At 36.8% G+C, this 21,808-nt stretch overlaps 1 protein-coding gene across 5 annotated transcripts in view; it reads right to left on the minus strand.

Annotated features, from left to right (window-relative positions):
* YWHAZ (tyrosine 3-monooxygenase/tryptophan 5-monooxygenase activation protein zeta) overlaps positions 1-21,808 on the minus strand; it is a 34,363-nt gene that overhangs the window by 3,862 nt on the left and 8,693 nt on the right. For all 5 annotated transcript variants that reach the window (XM_047842309.1, XM_047842308.1, XM_047842310.1 and 2 more), the window contains 3 exons: positions 2,702-2,825; positions 1,831-1,994; positions 1,658-1,753 (listed from right to left, as the gene is read on the minus strand). In XM_047842309.1, the coding sequence (XP_047698265.1) occupies positions 1,658-1,753; positions 1,831-1,994; positions 2,702-2,825 (384 nt within the window). The remainder of the gene's footprint in view (positions 1-1,657; positions 1,754-1,830; positions 1,995-2,701; positions 2,826-21,808) is intronic.

Below are 21,808 nucleotides of genomic sequence, written 5' to 3' on the forward strand. Positions count from 1 at the left end.
ACCTTATAGGAATGACAAGGTTCATCACTTCAAACCTTTAGAAAATATGAAAATTCTTAATATTAAAAAGAGGTAACAAATTGAAGTGCTTCTTTCATTTGTTGTAAGAAATTCATTCTTGGGGCACTGGGTGGCTCAGTCAATTAAGTGGCCAACTTCGGCTCAGGTCATGATCTCATGGTTTTTGAGTTCAAGCCCAGCATCAGGCTCTGTGCTGACAGCTCAGAGGCTGGAGCCTGCTTTGGATTCTGTGTCTTCCTCTCTCTCTGCCCCTCCCCTGCTTGCGTGCGGGCGCTCTAAGATAAATAAGCATTAGAAAAAAATTAAAAAAAAAAAAAAGAAAAGAAAAGAAAAGAAATTCATTCTTTACGAAATTACAGGTTATTCTCTTGACTAAAAAATCCCACAAGTTTCTGGTAGCCCCCAGTTACACTTTCTAAAATAATTTTGTTTATAGTAATAATAAAGTACATGATGCAGTTCAAAAACCTTTGCTGAGTGTATTCAATACTAGAATATTGAACAGGTTCAGAAAACCGGCAGTGAACTGGAATAAAGCTTAGAAGTAAAATATATGAAATGATGATATACAGTCCTCAAGCTCTACACTGACTGCAATCTTCACTCCTAGTTCATTACCTGGCACAGCAGAATTTGATAATTTTGTCACTTAAGCCTCAAAACTTCAAATTTAATATTTATCTGAAGGAGAATGGAAAAACCTATGGGACTAAAAAGACGATACAACCACTTTGTAAGGTGTAGACTTTATCTGGATCCCAATTCAAATAAAAAACTGTTTTAAAAAGGCATTGTACTTCTTTCTTTCAGTCTGGAGTATCCTAAGAAGGGATAAGCATGATGTCCCATAAAAAGCCTTTTTTTTTTTTCTTTAAACGAAAGGCTAGCTAGGCAAAATACAGTTCCATTTAGATTGCACAGAATATCTGCAATTTTGTAACTGAACTTACTGATGGAGTACATATGGAAGCAACTTTAAGAAAACTATTTTTTTTTTAAAGAAAATCATTTTTATCGGAACTTAAACATAAAACTTTACTATACTTTTGATACTAAAAACTAAATTCTTCTGTGACTAAAATGGAACAAATGGAAACACTCAGATTGGAACAGAAAATAAAACAGTCTATGTGATTAAAAGTTGAAAACCATGGGTTAAAAAATGATTTTTAAGAACTAAAATTGTGGGGCGCCTGGGTGGCGCAGTCGGTTGAGCGTCCGACTTCAGCCAGGTCACGATCTCGCGGTCCGTGAGTTCGAGCCCCGCGTCAGGCTCTGTGCTGATGGCTCGGAGCCTGGAGCCTGCTTCCGATTCTGTGTCTCCCTCTCTCTCTGCCCCTCCCCCATTCATGCTCTGTCTCTCTCTGTCTCGAAAATAAATAAAACGTTAAAAAAAAAAAAAAAAAAAAAAAAGAACTAAAATTGTAACAACAGATATGTAACTAATCAAAGTACACATTTTTGGTCCTTGACCTATTTATTATTTGTTTCTGCAAAGGTGGTTTTTCTTCACAGCTCTAAATAGCAGATAGTATTTTGCATTCAATAAGGAGGTGAGAAAATATTCCTGAAGTTATCAGTGAAACAACAGAATTTCAACCACAGTGGCCATTAATGATGTTTGTTATGTACTTACTGTCAAGTTGTCTCTCAGTAATTGCATTATTAGCGTGCTGTCTTTGTAGGACTCTTCACTTAATGTATCGAGTTCAGCAATGGCTTCATCAAAAGCCTATGATCGAAAAAGTACATTTAAGTGCTCAAATAATAAGGATTACTAAATTTCCACAAAACAGGTAAAATACCTACTGTCTTTGCAAGAGAGCAGGCTTTCTCCGGGGAGTTCAGAATCTCATAATAGAACACAGAGAAGTTAAGGGCCAGACCCAATCTGATAGGGTGTGTTGGTTGCATTTCCTTTTTGCTGATCTCAAAAGCTTCCTGGTATGCTTGTTGTGACTGATCCACAATCCCTGGGTAATAAAACACACCAAAATGTACTGACAAAGTTTGCACTTCATCTTCCTCCTTCAAACCAAACCTTTAATATCCAATGATATCCTCTGAAATATTAAGCTGTAGCAACCTTAACTGAATGAGGCTTATAAATTAAAAAACAAACAAAAACCTTCTCTAGGAACATACTAGCCACTGGTCAACGTCAAGACAAAAACAAATCACCTCAGAATTATTACATTTTTAGTAATTAGTCTGTACTGCTCTACAGTTATGCTGTGATCATGATTTCTTAAAATTTTAAGGAAACATTCTTATGCACAAAATTGGCTTTTCAGCAAGTGAACATTTTAGAACACCAATATTAGGCAGTAGATGTACCTTCTCAGAACTTTAAAAAAATTAATTACTGCTCTTCATTTCGTGCTCTAAGCAGTTAAAAAACACAACCCGCGATATCTCAGAGGCGCTTGTGTGGCTCAGATGGTTAAGTGTCTGAGTCTTGATTTCGGCTCAGGTCATGATTTCACGGTTTATGAGTTCAAGCCCTGTGTTGGGCTCTGTGCGGACAGCATGGAGCCTGCTTGGGATTCTCTCTCTCCCCCTCTCTCTACCCCTCCCCGCTGCTCACTCTCTCTCAAAAAAATAAACAAAAAAAAAAGACTATTTCCATACTGTGTTATATTATACAAACCCAACAAACACATTGAAAAACACAGTATACCTTTCTTGTCATCACCAGCAGCAACCTCAGCCAAGTAGCGATAGTAGTCTCCTTTCATTTTCAAATAGAAGACTTTGCTCTCTGCTTGTGAAGCATTGGGGATCAAAAACTTTTCCAAAAGAGACTTTAGAAGAAAAGAAACAGTCATAATAAGAATAAAATCATTATAAGACTAAAAAAATATCTGCATTTCTTAAGAGCATACTGTATGTAGCTTAAGTGACAAAATTTTAATACCGTTATTGCCAATAATACAATTGGTTAATGTAGTAGGCCCAGGAATTTGTGGTTTAAAAGAAGGATGCTTTGGACAGCAATACTTAAAATCTGAAGTTAGTGTTGAATTTATTACTTAAGGATGATACATTTTGAATATGTACCTCCCTCACATTTTGCTATCTATATACATGCTGATAAAAATGACAATGTTTCAGTGAATGTGAAAGCAGCACAGCTCCCAACAAGCTTTTTCTAACAGGCTGTCAAACTTTCCATTTTCAAGGTAGTCATTAGAAGGAAAAGAATGTAAGAGATGAACCTTTTGGGACTCTGGAGGATTATGACCCAAGCAAAAACCAATAATGTAACAGACACTCTTAGAATGCATAAAGAGAAAGCAGAACAAAATTAATTTCATTTAGAAGAACACAATTCAAGCAAAACCTCACAACAGGCAGAAAGTTGTTCAAAGTCAAAAGTTTAACTGTTTCTAATTAGGACAGTAGGTAGATAGGATTATGAGAATTAAAGATCTGAAGAGTAAACCTGTAAATTCATTAAAGTGATGTTTAGCTAATAAAATACATGTTTACAGATGACACCAGACAATAGATAAAACTTCATCCTATAATTTTGTTTTTTATTAACAATTTAAATTAATTTAAACCCTAACATGCTAATAATAATTACATTCTGTAATTGATACAAAGCAAAAAATTAGATGGCTGGGATTCAGGGGAGAAGGCACAATAAACTAGTGATTTTTTTTTTTCTTTTAAAGGGGAGAAAGAGAATTCCAGTAGTACAATTAGGCAAAAGTTAATAATCAAAAACCAAAATCATCTCACCACCCCCAATTTTCCTAACTAAAAATACCCTAGGAATCAAGGGAAGTCAATTTTCAATGAAGCTTAGTCCCAAACTAGTCAGTTTTTACAAGGAAAAGAGTTAATTCTTGGTTTCTATTCTTCTGGCAGTCACCCAGTAATTCAGTCTAATAACACCTACTTATATGCAAAACAGTTAGAAGCTACAGATACCCAGATGAAGTGGGTAGTGGCCAACACAGCAGTAGGGCCAAGCTGCACAGCATTATGGGAAGGGGTTGAAGGTGAGAAGTCAATCTAAAATGTTTCCTGTTATTATTAACCAATATTTGAAACTACTAGCCTGAAATCAGATGAACACTTCGATTAGGAAACAAAAACTATATTACAACCACACCCATAACCCTTGTGTTCAAAGATCTCTCAGTTCCAAGTGTTTTGTCCTTTGAAGACCATGTTCTGTAGGACATGAGCACTCTTTGAACCCTAACTATGGCAGCTCTTTTGGGATCTACCTCCAAAAACCACTGCTCCATTTAATATAATCAGTGGATTTTTCACTGATGTGAATGTGATTTTTAAAAATGTCACTTAGAAACAAATGATTAGGCCTTTTCAAGTTTTATAGAAATACATTATTCTTTCAACTATGGAAGGTGGCATAGCAGAGTGGCTTTGAAGTCAGTCTAGGTTTAAATGGTGGCAACTCTACACTTAGAAGGGTAAATTCTATTTCTGACAGACTAGGCTAAGGATTAGACTACGATGTCTAATTAAAGAAAAATATGTGATTAACCAGAATTCACAAATAATTTCAGATCAAATAGCAAAAGAAAAATATGCAAATTTAAAGGCGGCTCCGTGTATATACAAGTCAACTGTGAACTGTTCTCTGGCTCATTTACATATGTAACATTACATTAAGAATATTTTTAGGTGCCTGGGGGCCTCAGTTATGTGTCTGACTCTTGATTTTGGCTCAGGTCATGATCTCATGGTTGTAAGATCAAGGCCCACATTGTGCTCCATACTGGAAGTGGAGCCTGCCTTAGATTCTCTCTCTCCCACTCCCTCTGTTCTCTCACATATTCTCTCAAAAAAAGAAAAAGAAAAAAAAAAGGATTTTCAAGTAAAAGAAGTGACAATAACTAAGCCCAATCATGAAAGTAATTTGTCACCTATGCATTTATATTTCAAATTTTACTGCTTCAGTATTTTTCACATTCACCTAATTCCACTGTGCTAAAAACACTAAGAATACAATGATGGGCAAGATAGTCTCTAAGTTTGTGGACAACTGTTCTGGCAAAGAATACAAATGAAACTAAGAATAATACGGCCCAGGGGCGCCTGGGTGGCTCAGTCGGCTGAGCATCTGACTTCCGCTCAGGTCATGATCTCGGGTTTGTGAGTTTGAACCCCGCATCGGGCTCTGTGCTGACGGCTCAGAGCCTGGAGCCTGGAGCCTGCTTCGGATTCTGTGTCTGGCTGTCTCTCTGTCCCTCCCCTGCTCACGCTCTGTCTCTGTCTCAAAAATGAATAAAACATTAAAAAGAAAATTAAAAAAAGAATAATACGGCCCAGTCATGACCTTCACTTTTCAAAGACTTTAACCCATTCTAGGTCAAGATGAGGGCCACAAACACGTGCAGTTAAGAGTGAATCACTTAAGATGTACGTAAAACTTTAAAGTATATAATTTGTGGAAGTTACTTATGCAAGGTGTCAAGAAATTAGTAACCCATCTTTTAGGAGTATTAACTTCTGTATCCCCAAAAACGCTGTTTTATGTTGGAGTGAAAATTTCATATGGGAATTTTTTTAAACTGCAATTAAGCACCTCTTCCTCCAAAATGAATGCCAAATTAGCCATAGTATCTGACTAAAACAGTAACAACAACAAAAAACTTTAAAAGACATTAATCAGAAAGCACAAGTAATAGGAAGGCAAGACAACAGTAGTCAAGCAGCTTACTGGCCTAATGATTGACCAAAAGAACCAAATTAAGTTAATCAACAGTGACAAGTATTTCTGGTGAATGAAATGCTGACTACAAGTTGAGAAAGCAAGCTCATCAAACTGTACATTATGAAAACATGCAGTTCTTTGTCAGTTACACCTCAATAAAGCTGTTACAAGTAAAAAGCTGAAAAAGCAGTAAGTGGCAAATAAACAGCAATCATATCTTCCAATGACATAAAGCTAAGAACCATTAAAACTTAAACAAGAAGACTGGATACTAAAGATTAACAAATAAAGGGGCCGGCTAACATTTGGTTCGATAAGCTAACTATAATATAAAAAAAACAGAATTGTGGTAGACACTCTCTAAAGATGCCCACCACTAATTCCCCTCCATTCCTGTCCACATATGCCATTCTTCCTCCTGCTGAGGTGTGGAATTTATTCCCTTTCTCTTGAGTTTGGACTAACTTTGATGACTTGCTTTGACCAAGAGAATGCAGTGGAAGTGACTGAGTTCCATTTCTGAGCCTAACGCTTAAGAGGACTGGCAGCTTTCCATTTTGCTCTTGGAACCCATATCCAGCCCGTAAAGAGTCAAACCACCTTGCTGGAGAGAAGGGACGAGACAAGTTAGCCCAAGGAATGGGACATGTTAAGTACGTCATTTGGATATGTCAGCTCCAGCCAAATGCAGCAATGAGTGACTCCAGCCAATATACCATGTGAAGAGCTTCAGTTGAGGCAAGCCACAGAATCACAAGAAAGAAAAAAATCACTGTTTTAAAAGTCACTATAAATTTAAATGGTGACACATTAAACAACTAAGAAAAAAGATCATGAAGTTGACATTTCTGACACTTAAATTATTTAATTTGATCCTTCCAAAAGTTACCCATGAGATAGATACAAACTAAATTATCCCTATCCTACAAAAGACAATGGGGCCCAGCTATGCTATGTGCTCAAAACCACAACGAACTTGTGAACTCCAACTAGGAAATCTGACCTGTACTACTAAAATTATGCTCCATTTTTTTTCTGCCTCAATAGGGTGATACACCTACCAAAAAGGATGTGATTCCAAGATATTAATAGAATGAGGAATCAAAATTAAGGAAAATGATTAAGTTCTATAAGGTATTAATGACACCAAATCTAGAATATATTGCTTCTTTAAAAAAAAAGTATCAAAACAGACACTGACAAACTGGAGAATATCCAGGAAAGCAAGAGTGGTCAAGAAACTAGAAACCATCACGAAGGTTTAAAGAATTATGACAAGAATGGCTCTAGACGAGACTAGTTAAATTTAGCAAGAGGCAGATTTCTGCTCAGTAAGAGAGATTTGTATGAGTGGTCCAAACTTGGAATAGGCCATCTAGTCAGACAGCTCCATCTACTCTTCCAGAGATTTTTAAGGAAAAATAAGATGATTATTTGGCTATTTTATAGAGGAGATTCATAAATCAGATGTGGTTTCATTCAACTCTAATGTTAGATACTGAAGATACAGAATTCATTCAATTAATTTTGACACTAAAGAGGCAATTAAGTATATTCATTTCTTAAACTGATGAAAGGGAAAGAAAAGGTATATTTTCCAGACTAAGAAGCCAGAGGAAAGAGGCAAACATAGGGAGAAGACCAAGATGGAAAGAGTAAGAACAGGGGGCCCTTGGGTGGCTCTACTGGTTAAGTTTCCAACACTTGGTTTCTGGTTTCGGCTCAGGTCATGATCTCACAGTCATGGGGATACGGGATAGAGCCTGCATCCGGCTCTGTGCTAGGCTGGTCGTGGAGCCCACAGGAGATTCTCTCTCCCTACCCCCCACCCCCACCCCAGCACACACATGAGTGCTCGCTCTCTCAAAAAAGAGTAAGAAAAGGAAAAACAACAAAGCAGCACTAATCAGAAAGCAGCAGTGACAAGGAAAAAAAAATTGTGGAGGTGAGCAAATTAAAAAAATGGAAGGGAGGAAAGGACTAAAAGCTATTTGCAAAACATACTAAAAAAACTTCAGAGAATATCCTACTAAATATACAGTGCAACCTCCTAAATTTCATTCATCTACTGTAGTACAATATAAGTGATAATGCTGGGACACTGTTAAGAATCTGAAAGCAAAGGGGAAACATAGCATTATTTAAGAGGTAGGTGAGACATCACAACTTCCAACTATGAGACAAAGATTGACTACTGACATACCTGCATTTATAAAATTCTTCTATAGCATAGTACATTGTTTTTAATACAAATGTAATTAAAATGGAAAAGGATATTTAAGTCAAACACGAAATTAAAAAACATCTTAAACTCAAGCACTGAGGCTACATAATCCATATGAACCTTGCTGAAATACAATTTGATTTAAAAATTCACAGTATTGGGGCACGAGGGTAGCTCAGTTGATTACATGTCCGACTTTGACTCAGGTCATTATTTCGCAGTTCGTGAGTTCAAGCCCCGTGTCAGGCTCTCGGCTGAGAGATCAGAGCCTGGAGGCTGCTTCAGATTCCGTGTTTCTCTCTCTTCTTCTCACCCATTCACACACACACTCTCTCATTCCAAAGTAAACACACATTAAAAATTCACACTGTTTTCTCTAGCAATTTAAAAACCTGCTTTTGATGACAACCACTGTCTCTTAATGTTAAGTGGGACAGAAAGCAGCAAGATACCACTAGAAGCTCACATCCAATACCTCTCTGTGAATGTTCATTATCCAGTGCTAAGTGATATGGCTCTCTTTTTTTTAACGTTTATTCATTTTTTGAGAGAGCGAGCACACCAGCATGGGTGGGGGAGGGGAAGAGAGAGAGGGAGACACAGAATCTGAAGCAGGCTCCAGGTTCTGAGCTGTCAGCAAAGAGCCCGACGTGGGGCTCAAACTCACAAACCGGGAGATCATGACCCGAGCTGAAGTTGGACGCTTAAGCAACTGAAACACCCAGGCGCCCCAGAAATGGTATCATTCTTAAGATGAGGCACTGAACCTTAATCTAGTCAATGGATAGATTATGTGGCCCTTGAGGTTAGAGATAAAAGATTTTTCTCCATCTACAAATACAATTAAGCTCTTAGGTTGTGAAAACACTTAAGATACACATATGGGGGTCAAGCAATGACTTTTTCCCCCAAACCAGTCAATCTACCACAGCAAGATACATTAGTAATAGTTTCTAACACATGCTTTGATCCAAGAATGATCTAATACCATCAATGCTTTGACTTGGAAGTGCATTAAAATTAAGGAACCACATAAACCGACATGTCATGTAGTCTTGGCTGCCCTTCCTGGGGTAGGCTCAACTTGCCTCCACTAATAGGAACTTAAAACATTCAATCCTGACTGTGGTCAAATACTTGGGTCTTCTTTTATTTATTTTTTTTATTTTTGGGAGAGCGCAAGTGGGGGAGGGGCAGAGAGAGTGGGACAGAGGATCCAAAGCAGGCTCGGTGCTGACAGCAGGGAGCCCTGATGTGGGGCTCGAACTCACAAACCCAACTCCTAAACTGAAATCATGACCTGAGCCGAAGTCCGACGCTCAACTGACTGAACCACCCAGGTGCCTCTGTGGTCAAACATTTCTAAAGAAAGGTTTATAAACTGAAAATCTATCGCCATTCTACGGACATACCACTATCACTGGTCCTTTAGAATGATTATAGTATGAAATTAAGAGGAAGAGTAAAACATCAAACCTTTAGGCAACAATTAGACCAGAAACCACCTACAACACCAAACTACCTGAACCGGTGGCAAGACTCTAATCTCTGGGTATCCAAGCACTTCTTGGAACAAAAGCTCGGTAATAAAGCAAACACTCCAAAATCAGGCAGACTTTGAAAGCTCCTCTTGTCATTAATTTTGGTATCTCAAGCCAATTAATCTCAGCTCTAATCTATAAAATTAAATCAAAATCTACTTCTATAAAATGATCAAAGTGAAAATCTACTTCAAAGGCTGCTATGAGGTCTAAATGAGAGTATAAATAGGAAAGCGGCAATCTCTGTTCCTGACAGAGCAGGCACTCTATTCTGATATAAGGTAGGAGGATCCCAACATTCAAAAATCTGCTTTAGTGCTCTTGTAATCTTGTTTTTAATACTTTACTTTGAATTCAGGAATCTAAAATTTGTGTAACTATTAAGAGGCTGAAACAGTGTGCAAAAAGCTTTTATTTTAAAACACAGGATGGTCCTATCAAAGGAAAGTAACATTTTCCTTTATTCTTTTTACAGCAGATTTGTAAAGCCATAATCTATGGAAATAGACTGCCAACTGCCTAAATTCAAATCCCAGTTCACCGCTTACTAGCTGCATCACCTTGACAAAGTTCTGAAATCTCCCTGAAATCTCAAGGTTTCTCATCTGTAAAAGGGAGATTATTATTAGTAGATGTAACACACAAGATTGTTGAGGATTAAACGAATTAATACATGGAAAGCATTTAGTACACAAGGTTACCCTTTGGAAGATAAAACAATTTAATCTGAACCAACAGTTCTCCAACCAACTATTCTTTCAAGTACTGTTTAAACTAATCAAGTAAACAAATTACCATAGGAAATATTTGCACTATAGATAGTAACTTAAATACCTTAACCAACCAATCCACCACTCTCCCAGAAATCCACCTTATTAAGTCCAGACTCCCCTCTTATGTGATCTAATTTCCTCATGTTTAAAAAATGCTAACTTATTCCTCCCAACCATGGTACTTATTATTTCTCTCTAAACAGATACACTTCGTAGGAAAAAACTAAGTAGTGACAATAAATGCCCTGTATTTACGGCTTCAAGATTTTTGGTCTTGAGATCTCTTCATACTCATTAAAAAAAACTGGGGGGCGCCTGGGTGGCTGGGGTCGGTTAAGTGTCCCAACTTCAGCTCAGGTCATTGTCTGGCGGATCGTGAGTTTGAGCCCTGTGTCAGGCTTCTGTGCTGACAGCTCGGGGCCTGGAGCCTGCTTCTGATTCTGTGTCTCCCTCTCTCTCTGTTCCTCCCCCGCTTGTGCTGTCTCTCAAAAATAAACAAACATTTAAAAAAATTTGAAAAGCTGTCAAGATCATGGAAGTGGATATAAGTTTTCCAAAATTCTCGTTTGTGCTTCAAAGCTTAAACTGTATCATTGGTCACAAATACCAATTGTTTTCCTTACTGACAAGCTCCCTTTCTTCATTTTCAAGATGATGTCTGCCAAATACCCAAGTTTGAAAAACCATAGCCTGCCTGCCTGTCATTCTTTTGAAGTAAAGAGTGCTCTGTGGGTGGAAATGAGGAGGCAGCTAATTCAGCTCACAATTCAAATAATCACAAAAACTTCTAGAAATAACTGCTATACTTCCCATTATGCCTCAAAGAATACTAAAAAGATGTCTACATAAAGGCTATTAATGATTTTACAGGTTCAAGGACATTAAGTTAAGCGGGTCTTTCCCCCCTCCCAAAAAGTGGATGTGTGATGGTAAGGATTATATAAATTACTAACACAATATGGTACTACTATCTTTATTAGTATTGGAACCAGCAGTTTCAGCCACCACCGTTTTTGCATAAGTGCTAATGACCAGAGTGAAGAGTCAATGGTGACTTAGTATTACCATGAACATAGTTGTGACCTCATGGAGCCCCTCTAAAAACAATCCACAGATCACTTGTAAGAACTACTGATTTAAAGTAATCTGTGCTGGGGCACGTGGGTGGCTCAGTCAGTTAAGCATCCAACTCTTGGTTTCAGCTCAGGTCATGATTTCATGGTTGGTGAGACTGAGCCCCATGTCAGCACGGAGCCTGCTTGGGTTTCTCGCTCTCCCTCTGCCCCTCCCTTGCTCACTCTCTCTCAAAATAAACCTTAAAAAAAAATAACAGGGGCGCCTGGTGGCTCAGTTGGTTAAGCATCCGACTTTGGCTCAGGTCATGATCGCTCAGCTCTCAGGTTCTTAAGTTCGACCCCCACATTAGGGTCTCTGCTACCAGCAGAGCCTGCTTTGGATCCTCTGTCTCCCTCTTTGCCCCTCACCTGCTCTTCTCTTTCAAAAGTAAATAAAACATTTAAAAATAATAAGTAAATAAATAATAAAGTAATCTGTGCTAAATACCATCTGTCTTTCAGTATCTAGCTCTAATCCTATGTTCTCCCTAAAGCTAATTCTCAAAACTATTCTGCTTAGGCCTACATTTTCTGTACTTCTAGTGTTTAGTGAAGAGCTTTTAATTAAAGGAAATATCTTAGCTTTTTTTTATTACACCCATATAACACTACAAACCATTGAAAAAAAAAAAAAAAAGAGGCATGTGTCAATATAGAATGAAGCCTAAGACAAACACCAAAGTCTAGGTGTGTGTAGGCCTGCGTGTGCACAATTTACAGAATACTTTAGGGCTTTTTTTGGTTGGTTTTTTTTTTTTTTTTTAAAGATTTTATTTTTAAGTAATCTCTACACCCAACGTGGGGACTGAACTTACAACCCCAATATCAAGAGTCATGTGCTCTAGTAAACAGAGCCAGTGAGGCGCCCCCAGAATAGTTTGTATATGATCCTACTCATGTGTCTTCTTTAAGCTTTAAGGACACAAGTGTTTACACGGGCACCATAAATTCTCAGAAGGATACAAAAAGGACTAGGACTAATAGAGATTACCTCTGAGGAGGTAGGATAAAATCAGGTTTTCATTCATTCATTTATTTTTTACTTCATATCCTATGTTCTAGAACATCTAAATTATTATCCAGAGCAATAATTTAAAATAAAATTATGATTTTGTACCTTTAACTTCACACATACCTCCATATTCTTAACCTGCTTACAGGCTCTTTAAAAACACATATTTTGTACATATTAGGCCCTTAAGTATTAAATCCTCAGGCTGAATTATTACATATGTGTAATTTCAATAACTTCATTTTAATATAACAGAAGAAACTTAGAATAATCTTAAAAGAGAGTCAAGGAGGAAATAATCATAGCTCAGCAACCTGAACACTCTCAAGAGTTCATCACCTTACCAAACCTCTAGTTAAGACAAAACAGGACAAATTCTTAAGCTTGCTACTGTAGGTCAGATAATGATTATTCTACAAAGAAACGTTCTGTTTCTCTAAAGACCTAAGAAACTCCTCAAAAATGACAAGGGTTTGGGTGCTGGAAGCACATATACAGTTGATTCTTCAATAACATAGATTTGAAGCATGTGGGCCCTCCTATTAAGTGGATTTTTCACAGTACTGTACATTTATTTTCCATGATTTCCTTAATAACATTTTTTTCTCTAATTTTAATATAGTGTACAACACACATAACATAAAAATATGTGTTAACAGACTGTTTACAGTACTGGTAAGAAGTTTTTGGGTACAGTCAACAGTTGTACAATTTTCAACTGTGTGGGGAGTCCATGCCCCAACCCCCACATTGTTCAAGGGTCAACTATATTCAGCAGCCAAGGGCCAGGCTAGGTACCTATATAACCCAATATGCTTCCAGGACCTCTGGATAAGCTCCAAGTTTGTATGTAATAACCCTGAAGTAGACTAAGAGACAAAAATCCACCAGAGATAGGGTCTTCCTGTGTTTCACCGCAGCATTAATTTCAAAACCTCTCCCTTCCAATTTTATCCCAGGAAAACTTCTCTAATGCTGAATACTGAATACTTCCCACACCACCACTATTCCTTCTTAGATTTCCTTACATTTTCTTTAAATTCAAGGTCACTATTTCCTATCTTAAATGAGAGTCAATTTACAGACTATGGGTCCTTAGAATAAACTCTAAAAAATGAACAAGAACCCATTATAAAATGTTTATATATTTATTTCAGCATTAAAGAATGGCCACTACGCACTTAAATTACATTGCTGTGATATAGACTTGCCAATACATAAAGCCAACTAATAAACAATCTAGTTCAAAGGAAAATTACAAGTTGCAGAACTGAGATATCTTCCCCCTTTCAAAGAGTAATCCATTCATGAGAAAATTGACATAACCCATTTAGAAAGTACTTCAGCAAAATACATTCAGTTCATAACCTCTGACGAAACAATCACATTATGGGGCATCTATCTTAAAAAAAATTCTACTGCTTGATACTCTTGTATCATAGGGTGTTTCTAGAAGTCCTTGGTGCTGTTTAAATTAATGCCCTATGTAACTATAATTGGTTAAGTAAAGGACAACATCATGTTATCTCCGGAGGGGCCTATCACTTCCAGGAATTCTTTTCTAAAATGCACAATCTGCACAATAAGAACTCACTAGACAAATCCAAACTGAGGGACAGTCAACAAAATAACACGAACAGTAGTCTTAAAAAAAGTGGCAAAATCATGAAAGGGAATGAGTGAAAAACTGATCCAGATTAAAGGAGAGTAAGAAGGGGCACCTGGGTGGCTCAGTTGATTAAGCATCTGACTCTTGATTTTGGCTCAGGCCACAATCTCTAGGTTTTGAGATGGGTTGAGATAATCCTTGGTGGGAGTGGAGCCTAGTTAAGATTCTCTCCCTCTGCCTGCCCCCCCCCCCCGCAAAAAAAAACAAAAAACAAAAACAAAAACAAAAACAAAAAAACCACCAAAAACGAGAGTAAGAAGACATGACAATAAAATGCAAAGTGTGATCCTGGATTAAATTCTGGAAAAGAATTAGAAGGTTATAGTGGTACTATTTGTGAATAAATTCTATAGGTTATGTAGTTTCTTTCATCAGTTATTTTATAAAATACTGATTTTGATAATGATACTGTGGTCATAGGACATGTTAACATATGGGGAAATCAGGTAAAGGATATATGGGAAATATATCATACTTGTTTTCCATTTTTTTCCTCCAGGTTTGAAATTATTTCAAAATTGAAGTTAAAAAATAAGATAACTGGTCAGAAAGACAATTTAACTACCATATGTAGATAAGATCATTTTCTCTTTTAGCTATTTAATACTGTAATTATTACATAAAAGTAAGTTTTAAAGGAAAAATTCTTTTTAATAGTGACTGTTTCTAGAACATGACAATACCAGTGAGTTTGCTCTCCATCCACATACCGTTCTTTTACTCAATTATGTTTTTCAAATTTTATTATTGGGTTGGTAAAATTTCTATTTAGGAGAGAAACAGCAAGAAACAAGTGATGATGCATTTGTAAATAAAAATATAAAGGGTGGGAAAGGGTCCCACTTTTTCTTTGAGTATCCCAACAGAGCTAAATTTAATTTCCCTTGATAACTGTACATAAAATGGCATTTGCAACTAGTAAAAGAGCCCCAGAATATCAAAGCAAAAGAACTTTTAATAAGATACTTATGGACTGCAATTTGAAAATATACGTGGAGTAAGCCTCCTTTGACTTGACTTCACCAAATATGTGAATGGGAAAGACCCACTCCTCTGTTGCAAATTGTACTACCATGGCCCTCTTCCATGAAAACAAATGAAGACATTAAGATACAAATTTTCTGTTTTCATACAAATCATGAATGAAAAATGCCAGTGGTTAAAAGGGAAAAGGGCAGGAAATTGAGGCACAAAGGACTCCAAATGTGATTCTCATTATTTGCAGCTAGGTACAGAGCCCTAAAATACAGTCTAAAACTGAAGTCATTGTTTTTAATGAAACAAAGCACAGTGGTAATTTTTCCATTATTCTGACAATCCCCAATCCCTCTTAAAAATTCATACATTTATGACAGAGTAAACATCATGTCTCAATCTACAACTAAGGTGATATACAATGATAAGACAAAAAATATTGGGAGCCTGGGTGGCTCAGTTGGTTTACTCTTGGTTTCAGCTCAAGTCATGATTTCATGGCTTCGTGGGTTCCATGCTAATGGCACAGAGCCTGCTTGGGATTCTTTCTCCCTCTTTCCCCCCACCTCCCACTCATGCTATCTCTCTCTCGCTCTCCCTCAAAAAAAAAAAAAAAAAAAAAAAGAGAGAGAGAGAGAGAGAGAAAGACAAAAAATATTAATGCTTATGGTGTAACCTAACCTCTGACCTTCAGTTTCTAATCTGCGAAAATAAAAAAAGCTAGGCTGGATGCTCCTCCAAGCCTAAAATCCAATGATTCTAAAGTTCCAACTTCCAATTTATTTTATTATTTAATTACAAGCCTCATAACACCCTGCAAAAGTCATTTTTAATAACATCTTCAATAGGAAATTTAACTCCAATTTTACAGCACACTGTGTAAGTTCAAATTTCTAGTCTTGCACAATTCGCTTGTGGAGAGTCTTCCCAAAACTTTCACTTTATTTTGCAGAGCAAATGAGCCTTTTATCATTCCTAGATCTAAAATTTTAAAAAGAAAGCAAGATTGTTTTGTTGCAATAGGGGCCCATCGATTTGGAAATTAGTCTCTTACTCCCCCTTGTGGCTGGAATGGCGTCTTTTCTCTCAACTGCAATTTCCATTAGTTGCTTCCAACCAATTAGTTAAGTGCCCCACCAAAACTGCTAACTAATCAGGTGGTGTCAAGAACTAATTTGCAGACATTTCTACTTAAATCCACTTTTCTATGCAATGTTGGCCTATGAATAAGGTCATATGGTATGAAAAAAACAAGAGCTGCTTCACTTCAAGGATGGGGATCACAGAGGATTCTGACCAATCACTTAACTGAATACATTTTCCATGAATAAATACATGCCAAATCTTCACCATTTAACTTCTAGAAAATCAACAACTGAATTTGAGAAAACCAAGATATATTATCCCTGGTGTTTAAGGAATGTCAAAGCCAGCCTGAAACTTCATTCTAATTCCTGTCGAAAGCTACAACAGTTGCTCCCTGATTTTTTCCCTCCAAATGAATCAACAGATAATTTGCAGAAAACTTAAGTGATAGAAAGCCTGGTGTTCTGTAACAGTTTGCATGTATGTTTTGAAATATTAACTGGGTGAAAAGACTCACAATAAGTGGTATGAAAAAATGCTAAGTTAAATCAGATTCAGGGAACTGTCTGCCTTTGGATCCTTAATACCAGCAAAATAATCTTAGGATAATCAATGTTTTACCTCATATTCAAAATGTAGCTCCTAATGATTAAAAGTAAATGGTGGAAAGTACCAAAAAGAATTTATAGACCATTAAGTGGTAACTAGTAAAACTGTCCTGCTATGCTTGGGGGGCTTTCCTTCTTCTCCCCTGCTAGCTGGTGTCAACCTTGACCTGGGCAGTCACCAATCAAGGCCCCATTTCTCAATATTTCCATCACAAAACACTTTTTGTTTAAAACACCTAATTTGACAGTGTTTAATTTGCACATACACAGATTTATAGTATGTATAAACTCCCTAGTGGGACTGTATTTTATTAGTTGTTTTTTAAAAAAGGTGAAGACCAGTTCTTTCATATTCAAACAACATGAAGTACTTCCCCTCTCTCATATTATTTGTGTCTATTTTCCTAAGTTGTCAAGATTTTTTAAGAGCAAAGGACTTAACATCCTAAAGGTAGATACTATCATCATTCCCATTTTGAAGATGTAGAAACAGTCACAGGAATGTAATAACTTGCCCAAAATCATTAAAACAAAAACAAAAACAAAAAAAAAAAAAACAACGCCTAAAAGTCTGCATAGCCTGTTAGATTCTATCACCCTTTAAAGGTTGTATACGCTTTCCTTTATTTTTAGAAAAATTACACAAGATTATTCTTCAAGTCTTATTCTTGTGATCCAATTAAATTAACACTCTGATGATAATCCCCTCTATCAGATGAAAACAACCAAAGGGGGAACTGGAAGAAAAGTCATTATTCGTAACAAAGCGCTTGATCACTTTGGGATGTCATACTTCCAAACCTCTTCCAAACACAGTACAATTCAAATCACTGAATTGAGAACTTACTTGTTCTAAGTATACTCCAGCCTGCCTATACATAATGCTGCCCTCAACTGTCAATTCCACAGAATCACATTTTAAAAGTAATGCATTTGGGGTAGGATTTTCATTAAATGTCCCTCTGTTAAATGCGGTCCAAGTAGGTCTATGTCCTTCTAAACTCTGGGAATGGTGTTTATTATATGTGTTAAGAAGCAAAAAAAAGGAAAAAAAGGTTTTTTTCAAAAAAGCATTTGTAATTAATCAATTAAGATGAGAAACCCTCAGTTCAGACTGGTTTGGGTTCCTTAGTAATACTGCTAATTAAAAAAAAACTCCTAGATCCCAAAAGCTATTTTCAAGAAGGCAATTAACCTCCCCTGAAAAGCGTTTTTAACTTCTCATTAAACAATTCAAATAAATGAAATCCCAATATAAAAAAATTGGGCACTCCTCACAAATTAAATGCAATAGGGTCTTTCTTAGATTAAAAACAAAACAAAACAAAACAAAAAGAACAGGCATACAGGAGGTCAACCGTCTTCTTTTGGTCTACTTAACTCTACATACTAACATTTGACTGTCCTTACATTCTCACCTTGCCATCCTGCCTATGGCTAACCCCACTGTAAGCATATTTTCATTTAGGGGAGAAGGAAAGAATGCTCACAACAAATTCTGTCAAAAGAAACTGACAAAAGTTTTTATGCTGAAATCTTTTAGTTATCTATCTCAATGTAAACAAATGTGCATGTGCATACCACAGGACCATGCTAATAAATTAATCAGCTAGCTATAAATTCATGCTTTGTTGCCCCAAGAGCCAACTGTAGCTATAAACAAATAGGCAAGCCACTAGAAAGTAACTAGTGAATTCTGACAAGATGTACTTATGTCACACACCGTATCTTACCAAAAAATGCAAAACTAAATCGACCACAAATGACAACTGGTACCACATTTTCATTCAGAGAGAACAAATGAAGAATGACCTGTTGCACAGCAATGTACCAAATACACTGGGAACTGCTGAGACACAGTGGCTAAGCACACCATTCCTCCCAAGCCAGTTCAAATCTGTGCTACCTAAAAAATATTGGTAAACTTAGTATCTAATTAAATACCATAAACATCAATGGTCTATCCTGTTTTCAAGGAGAATGAAGGAATGGAGCCAATCCTCTTTAGTTGAAAAAAAAAAAGAACAGGATAAAAGTAAATTCTAAATCATAATGAAGCAGAAATCATCAGGCCATAAAGATGGGAATTAGCAATGGTTTGTAACAGGAACAGTGAGTGGTTAAGACCAAACTAGACCCAAAGGCTTTGTGTATGGGATTTTGACAAAGAGCAGTCAGAGAGAAGGAAACCAGTGTTTTACAGATATATAAGAGCTGTATGCAGCACAGAACTGGTAAAATTAGGTAGACAAAAGGACAGGTAATTTCAAAAGAAAGATGAACTCTAGCTTTTGACATATTGAAACTGACAGCAATCCTAAATCTCCTAAAGAGCAGTGTTTACTCTCAATGTAAAACCATCATAATAAAGAGCCACAAGAATGAGGATGAAATCACAATAGGGATCTCTGAATTTCTAGGAAAAACAATACTCTAATACCTATTATAATTTCAGTGGATTACAGTAAGTTTTCTAAAACATGGTTGACATCTGAACATCTATAATTTAAACTTAAAAAAATTTCTTTTCATACATAGACACATTCTTCAATGTGAATGCACCAAAGACTGCCTACTTTTGGGATCAAAAATACATAGTCAAATTAATCTCAATAGCCCAAAACATTTAATTCAATATTATAAAGGCCACACTATTTCATATACTGGGCTCCCGTTATGTGCCCAAACCACTATAGATACATAGAAAATATAGAAAGAGTATCTATATAGAACGTAGATAGTATATTCACGGGGTAAAAGTCTTTCATAGGTTAGAGCCTCAATTATAAAAACAAGATAGATGTATAAATAATGATTAACTATAAAATGGAAGGCAGTGAGAATCTATTCTGGTATTAGTAAAAGGAGAAAATGAGTCCAAAGAAAAGAACCAGACCGTCAAAGATCAAATCTTCAAAAAACCTGCCACATTATAAAAGCTCTGATTTTCTTTTTCGCCTACCAACCCACCTTCTAAGAGGCAAAATTTGGTGTCATTTTTAAATTTTTGAGAGAGAGAGACAGAACAAGGGGAGTGGAGGGGGGAGGTGCAGAGAGAAGGAGAGACAGAATCCCAAGCAGGCTCTGCACCATCAGCACATAGCCTGATGCAGGGCTCAACCTCACAAACTTCTTGAGATGATGACCTGAGCCAGATCAAGAGTCAGATGCTTAACCGACTGTACCAACCATATGCCCCTGGTGTCATTTTCTTTGCTGAAATTTTTTCCTGTCCTTTGAAGTCACCCATTCCTTAGTTTACAGCACTATACTAGGTGTATATACAGTAGGTATAGTAGTGTAGTATGATCTAACCAGTACCCATCTCTCCCAGTCTCATCTCTTGCAATATTACTGAAAAAGCATTTTAAAGGAACCGATGTTCTCTCCACCCAATGTTCTGATAGAATGATCCTGAATGCAACAACTCTTCTACAAAACCGTAATGTGCTGGATTAACCAAATTTCACTTAATTGACAACCTAAATTATACTACATTCTTCACTCCTAGCTAAGCAAACAGGGCAATGACCATGACTTGGACTAAATGCCTGAGGATAGTAGGTTTTTCAGATATTCTCTGGAATCCCCCTCAGCTTGTACCAGCAGTTACTGGTATCTGTTTAAGATATCCAATGAACAATCCAATATTTGTTTCCAAACCACGCTAAACTGGCTATCAATTACTTAAAATGTTATGCTACCTAAATATTAGGAAATACGAGTGTGAAAAGGTAGGTTACTATGAAAACTAAATTGAGTGCTTTGGAACAACTAGTTTTTAAAGGAGAGTCACACACAGAAAAATCACCTGGGTTCAACAACTGAAAGATTAGAAACAATTACACATTTCTAGGATTCTGTACTGACTGCTTATCAGACATTTATGTTCTCACTCTACTATGCAAACCCAAAATGTATTTATAAAGGATTCATCTGTAGGAGTAGTTAGCAAAGTATTTGAAAAGGTTATGGGGAGCACCTGAGTGGCTCAGTTGGTTAAGTGTCCAACTCTAGGCTTCGGCTCAGGTCATGATCTCACAGTTCTCAGTGTGGAGCCTACTTGGGATTTTCTCTCTCCCTCTCTCTACCCCTCCCCGCACTCACTCTGTCTCTCCCAAAATAAATAAATAAAAACTTAAAAAAACAGTCTTGGTCTCACATTAAAAACAGACAACAGAACACATATAAACATCTACATTTTCATTTAAAACAAAGGTTTAAAACAAGCATGATTGCACAGACTACTTTTCAATTAACCAACTAATTAGGATGCCTCTACTGTACCACTACTGAGGTATTACCAGTAGGATTTCTTTAACAAAAAAGCTGAGTGTTCTTAAAAAATGAAAAGCAAAATTATTCTTGGTAAGCTATTATAAATAACTCTAAAGTAGCTTATTTTCCACCTAATTCAAAATGCCTCTGCTGGGGCTGCAAACAATTTCTTCCTTTCTCTTCGGTAGATTCTAAGAGTTGTATCATTATTTTAGAAGTATGCCTGTCCTTCCTATACTTTTGGGATTTTTAACTCAGGTGTTTTTCATTCTAATCCCAACTTTAAGTCCTTTAATCATTTCCTCAGTTTGCTTTTAACACACTAATAATAATAATCTTCACGGCTCATCTTATGACTAAAACTAAACATCTCCATGTCTCTTACTAGAACAGGTAGAAAGCACCCCATTCTTTTTTAAGTTTATTTGAGAGAGGGGGAGAAGGAGAGAAAGAGCACTCACATGCAAGTGAGTCGGGAGGAGCAGGGAGAGAGAGCTCGAGAGAATCTTAAGCAGTGCAAAGCCTGATGCCACAAACCCTGAGATCATGACCTGAGCCTGAAATCAAGAGTCAGATGTTTAATGGACTGAGCCACCCAGGTGCCCTGAACATACTCCATTCTTACTGAAGTACTGCTATACTGGAAAAGGATAGGTAGCCTGGTGCTCTTAAGTTGTTGATTATTCTTCCCCTTCCCACCAGACAGCAAACACCTGCCTTTCTATTCTCCTTCTTTTATTTTCTTTCATTTCCCTATCATACACCTCAGACTTCCCAACTGTATAAAACACCTTACCAGGTGCAATACTTA

The sequence above is a fragment of the Prionailurus viverrinus genome, chromosome F2 (genome assembly GCF_022837055.1).
Source record: "Prionailurus viverrinus isolate Anna chromosome F2, UM_Priviv_1.0, whole genome shotgun sequence".
In the NCBI taxonomy this organism is placed as follows: Eukaryota; Metazoa; Chordata; class Mammalia; order Carnivora; family Felidae; genus Prionailurus; species Prionailurus viverrinus.